The following is a 6,359-nucleotide window of genomic DNA, read 5'->3' on the forward strand; positions in this document are numbered from 1 at the left end:
GAGTTTGGGAAAGATATATATGACATAATATATACTTGAACATTTCCAAATAATATACATGACAAATAAAATAAAAATTAGAAAAAGCTTGGGGAGAGCTGAAAACACCACCTACCTCTTACAGCATCCATTGTGCTTCTGGCAGCTGAGCCAGGAAACAAGGTGCATGTAGGGTTATGAGGTTTAACATTAATTAACACCCGTACTATAACATTCTGTACGATTGGTATACAACTATTTACAAGAACAATTGATTTTGGGGAAGTTCATAACTAAAACAAAACAAGATTACAAATAACAGATTATACTTTGCTACATCTACATGTTTTCATCCCAACCAACTGCTTTTTCAGATGTCCTGGTTATTTAAGCCACTATTTAGTAATGAGCATCCAAGATCACATGACAGTGATGTAGCTGCAGTGTTTCAGTGTTCAGTGTGGTTTGTCCATTCCACTTATCATTAAATGTTATTGAACGTGTTAGTAGGATACAGGTAAGGGAGTAAGGCTACAATTGGTCTCCAGTCTACAAAAAGGATATAGCAGCGCTAGAAAGGTCCAGAGAAGAGCAACTGGGCTGATTCCAGGTCTATAGTGGATGAGTTATGAGGAAAGATTAAAATAGCTGAGTTTTTGCAGTTTAAGCAAAATAAGATTAAGAGGTGACACGACTGAAGTGTTTAAAATTATAAAAGGAATAAGTCCAGTGGATCGAATCTGTAATTTTAAAATGAGTTCATCAGGAACACAGGGACACAGTTGAAAATGTGGCAAGGATAAATTTCAAACAAACATTAAGAAGGTTTGCTTTGCACAGAGAACCAGGGGCACAGGGAATAAGTGACAAAGTAGTGTGGTAGACAATAGGACTTTAGGGACATTCAAAACTCGACTTGAAATTATTTTACAAGAATTAAGGGGATAGGACTGGCAACCTTTCTTGAACTGAATGGCCTTTTCTCGGCTAGATTGTTCTAATGTTCTAAACTCCGCGGAAAAAATTCATTTTTAGAAAAATACGAAATAGAGCTAAGCATCTAAATCTATGACAGAATACAAATATTTCTACATTTCTAATAAATGTAAACCTCACACTACTGCAGTTTTATAAATGCAGAATAAAAGAAAAAAAGGAGAGATCAATTGAAATCTCATGGGTTGTGATAACTGGATAGAATAAAAACTTGCAGCAACAAGCAGAACCTGAGCAGCACTGAATTAGCCTTCAGGTGGATTATATTTTATATTTTGGAGCAGAGGCGATTTTAGAGACTCTGGGGGTGCCAGGCAAAAATAAAAAAACTCCATGGGGCCCTCCGTCTCACACTCCCCCAAGTTTCAACATGATGAAATGTATTATTTTAGTGCAAAGTGTTAATTAATAAAATCAACAGGGGGGATTTAATAAACACAAATCCTTTATTTGAATTTTGTTAAAAACAGATTAAATAAAACGCTACAATAAGCACAATATTTGTGTAGAAAATAGCAAAACAATAGGAAAATAAAGTGCATTTTAAAAATCTAAATACATGAAAAAATAAGGAGTAAATGGTAATGAAAAATAAATACAAATTGCATATTTTAATATCTCTCTATTATAAAAGAAAATCTTGAGACGAGACAAGACTTTTACCAAGAGTCCCATCCTCCTCGCAACCATTTCAGGTTAACAGCCCACGTCCACGGTCCTCTCACCTCTCATTAGTGTGAATGCTTTTGCCAGACACAGTTCCTGTGCTCTCAGCTCTTATAAAATTTTATGATCAGATTCGCAAATTGGTTTAATGCGTATCAATAGACTCTGCTGAAACAGTTGATGGTGATGTTGTGAAAGATGAAAACATCAACTTACAATATCCCTTAGAATATCTACAACTGTTAACACCGTCCGGTCTTCCACTGGCCAAATTACTGTTGAAAGAAGGATGTATCGTAATGGTATTACATAATTTATGTATGAGTGATGGGCTATGCAATAGGACATGATTAGTTGTATTCAAAATTGGTTGAACAATTCTGACATGTAAAATTTTAGCAGGTGACAAGAAAGGTAATGTAGTACATCTTCCTCGGATAACATTGGAATACCAAAGGAGATCTAGATATGTCATTCGTATTAAAACATTTACAGTTTCCCGTTAGAATAGCTTTTGCTATGAAAATTAACAAATCACAGGGACAAACATTCAAAAATGTTGGTTTATTTATTAGAGAGAAAGAAACGATATTCACTCACGGGTAGGTATATGTTGCGTTGTCACGATGTAACTCCAAACACGGAATTAAAATTCAAAGCAATATTGACGTAAAGTTAATTCCAAGTATTGTTTTTACTGAAGTTTTACAGTAAAAGTGTAAGCTTAAAAAGTATTTGCATATTAATTTCAAAGCCAAACAGAATGAAAACGTATCACGCAACGAATACCTATAACGCAACAATTTATGTTTTACTATTTTTTACTATGGCTAATTACTCGCTGTAATGTAAAATAATTCGTTCTATTATGCATATGTAACAATTCCCATGAAAATAACAATCTGTTTAAATTGTACATCTGTTTCCCCAAATGCGATTGTTGCAGCCGTGAAGTGGGTAGTTCATAGCACCCACCCGGGGGTTGGCGAGCAAAGCGAGCATTGGGCAGAGCCCCTAGTTTAAAATCAAAAAAATGGCTTGTAAAGGTATTACTGTAACCTTCAGAATGAATGTTTGTGGGCTTTGCCTACAGCAGGTGCAGCCACTATGTCCTCCACATCCAAAGACCTTCAAACACTACGTGCTATTGAACTCAGAGCTCAGGCTGAAAGCATCTCATGGCATGTGGCAGATCTCAAATAAGATTAAAACAGCCTTAAAGGTGAAAATGTCTCTCACTAGAGGCAACAATGGCAGGAACAGGCAAGACTGCTGACAAACGACATTTTGACTTCGTTGACCCCTGTCTCACTGTTACCCCCTCATTCTACAGCTGAATTGGTGCTGCTGATTAAAGCCGTGCACTGACCACAGAGGGGTCTGGAGAGTCTGAAGCCATATCAGAAATAGTTGAATTGTCTAAAGAAACCGAGTCAGTTTTTGTGAATAGACATGTACAGCGCCTTCCAAAATGTTTTGGACAAAGACACATTTTTCCTTGATTTATTCCTCTGCTCCACAGTTTAAAATTACAAATCAAACAATTCAGATGTGATTAAAGTGCACATTGCAGACTTTCATTTAAGGGGATTTACATACATTTTGGTTACACAACACATTTTCTACATGGTCCCCCCGTTTCAGCGCACCATAATGTTTGGGACACAGTAATGGCAGGTCTACTAAAGTCGTCATATTTAGCACTTTGTTACATATCCCTTGCATGCAATGACTGTTCGAAGCCTGGGATTCATAGATATCAGCAGGTGCTAAAGATCTTCTCTGGTTATGCTCTGCCAAGCCTCTAATGCAGCCATCTTCAGGTCTTGTCCCCTTTAGTTTTCACTTCAAGCATGTGCAACATGTAAGAGCCATTTGTATAATAATATGTTAAAGTATAAGTATCAGTTGATTAATCAGGCATCTGTGTATAATAAGCAGGTGCTCAATTTGTCTGTCCTGCTTCTAGCTTTAATTCTGTAAAGTGCGATGGGTTAGTTGATTGCTGTTAAGCAGGACAGGGAGCAGCAGTTTTTGATTGTTGTAGCTGGGTATAATTACATAGGTTTACAGTAAGGAAATGGCCTTTTTGGAAATATGTTAGGTGAAGTTTAATACATTTGTCATGTTCTTTAATTTACCTATGTTTTGTAATAAAGTTCTTAAATCATATGGAAGACGTTACGTGTAATTTAACGTTTCAGAATCTTCAGGCCTGCTCAAAGTGGAACTTAACAGGGAGTCTGTGCTATAGAAAGCTTTAACCTGCACAGAGTTCAAAGTGTGTTTCATAACTGATCCTGCCTTCTTGATCAGCTTGTTGATTTGGTGGGCCAAGCACACTATAGTGCTGAAAATTGCACAATCGAGTTTTGTTCAGTGAATTAAAATTTAAGCAAAACTAGATGCACTGTATGTACCTCTGCTTGATAATGCAAAACGCTTCTTTTGACAGTTATTTCCTTCTATCTTCATTTTTATAGATCAATCAAATCTACCAGAAAATGAATGGCTCCAAAGCCACATTGCTCACAGACTTTGAGATTGTGGGATTTCCCGGCCTTCAGGACTACAAGCCGGCTCTCTTTGCTGGATTTCTCACCCTCTTTTTAGTAACACTCATAGCAAATCTCCTCATTCTCATTTTGGTGGCACTGGACCAAAGGCTTCATGTGCCCATGTACTTTTTCCTCTGGAATTTGTCATTGTTAGACATTTTAATGTCAATTGCAATAATCCCTAAACTGTTAGCAGTTCTTTTGGGATACAGTGGTACAATTTCTTTGTCTGCATGTTTTGGTCAAATGTATTTCATCATATCTATTGGGGCAACGGAGAATTGTCTGGTGGCAGCGATGGCATATGATCGATATGTTGCAGTTGTGAAACCGCTACATTACAACGTGATTATCAGTTTGAAGACATGCCTAGTAATAGCAGCAATTGTCTGGATCCTGGGATTCCTCATACCAGCCTCATCAGTTACTTTGGCTTCGTTTTTGCCATATTGCGCCTCTAACAGAATTCTTCACTGTTTCTGTGATTACCCAGCTGTCGTATCCCTGGCCTGTGCAGACATTACTGATCATGCAAATGGAGCTCTGGGAGTCGCTATGCTCGCCATTTATGTGCCTTTTGTCTTTGTACTTTGGTCTTATTTTAGGATTGTGCTTTCTGTTCTAAAGCTTAAAACGGCCGAGAGTCGTGCAAAGGCCTTCTCGATGTGCTCCTCACATTTGATTGTGGTGCTGCTTTATTATAGTTCTACAGCAATTGTATACATAGGCTTAAGAATCAACAGTATCTCACATGATGGACGCATTTTCATCGGTGGATTAAATTATTTTCTAATACCAATGGTGAACCCAATGATCTACAGTTTACGAAATGAAAAGATGAAGGAAGCAGCTAAAAAATATATGAAATTTTACTTTCATATTTCAAAAAAACCTAAAAATGGCATCAATAGCATAAGATAAGGTGGGTACATATTGAAAGTGTCTTATATCCAATGCACGAACATACGAAATTGGCTGCAGGTGAAGATATGTAATAACTGGTGGTGCATTTGATTTCTATCACTATTATTTGTCAAATGTTCTGTGTGTACTGCTTGTTGATATTATATTAAATAAATGAGTACAGACCAGTACTTTGCTTTGCCTTATTTTTAATTCATAAATTCAAGATTTTGCCAAAACAGATTAACGTTTAGAGATACAATCACTAACCAAATGACTATGAACAACTATACACCTGCTTATGCATGCAATTATCTAATCAGCCAATCATCTGGAAGCAGCACAATACATAATATCATGCAGAAACGGATCAGAAGCTTACATTATTATTCACATCAAGCACCAGTATTGGAAAAAATGTGATGTCAGTGATTTCGAACATGACGTGATTGTTGGTGCCAGACAGGCTGGATTGAGTATTTCTATACCTGCTGATCTCCTGGGATTTTCGCACACAATAGTCTCTAAAGTTTGGCATGACAAACAAAAAACATTCATTGAGCAGCAGATCTGTATACAGAAATGTGTTGTGGATGAGAGAGGCCAGAGGAGAATGGCCAGACTGGTTTGAGCTGACTGAAAGTCTATGGCAAATCATATTCATCATATCATATATTTGAATACTAACCCTCACCTATTCTGTTTCTTTTCTCGGTACCCAAATGTGGCAATTGGTGCCACGGCCCACCTGCCAAGTTGTTTGCCTGCCTATGGTAAAGTCATCCCTGATGGAGGATCACAGGAATCATGGGAAAGAGAGGTCCTTTCATCGGAGCAACGTTTCAGCCGTGGCATGGCCAAATGGGGAGGCAGCTAGATGGATGAGGTCTCCAGGACTCTAAAAATATCCAAACCTAATTATGTCATATCATCTACTGTTAAACCGTACTTCTAAAATTTTTATTATTATGCTGTTTTAAGGAATTGTTCTGTTCTGTGTATTGTATTGTATTGACCCCTTACTTTTGACACCAGCTGCACGCCCAACCTACCTGGAAAGGGGTCTCTCTTTGAACTGCCTTTCCCGAGGTTTCTTCCATTTTTCACTACAAGGTTTTTATTGGGAGTTTTTCCTTGTCTTCTCAGAGCCCATTGCGGCACTTCCTGTGTGATTTTGGGCTATACAAAAATAAACTGTATTGTATTGTATTGTATTGTATTCTTGCTCGGTACAACTGTGATGAGTAGACAAGCATA

The 6,359-nt window shown here is 37.5% G+C and overlaps 1 protein-coding gene across 1 annotated transcript; it reads left to right on the forward strand.

Moving 5' to 3' along the window:
• Positions 1-4,145: 4,145 nt before the first annotated feature.
• Positions 4,146-5,120, forward strand: LOC120524298 (olfactory receptor 10A4-like). The gene has a single exon (XM_039746159.1). The coding sequence runs from the start codon at positions 4,146-4,148 to the stop codon at positions 5,118-5,120; it is 975 nt and encodes a 324-aa protein (XP_039602093.1).
• The last annotated feature ends 1,239 nt before the right edge of the window (positions 5,121-6,359 follow it).

Source organism: Polypterus senegalus, chromosome 2 (genome assembly GCF_016835505.1).
Source record: "Polypterus senegalus isolate Bchr_013 chromosome 2, ASM1683550v1, whole genome shotgun sequence".
Taxonomy (NCBI): domain Eukaryota; kingdom Metazoa; phylum Chordata; class Cladistia; order Polypteriformes; family Polypteridae; genus Polypterus; species Polypterus senegalus.

Bases quoted from the DNA above. Each gene is read 5' to 3' on its own strand.
- LOC120524298 (XM_039746159.1), top strand. From the start codon at position 4,146: ATGAATGGCTCCAAAGCCACATTGCTCACAGACTTTGAGATTGTGGGA.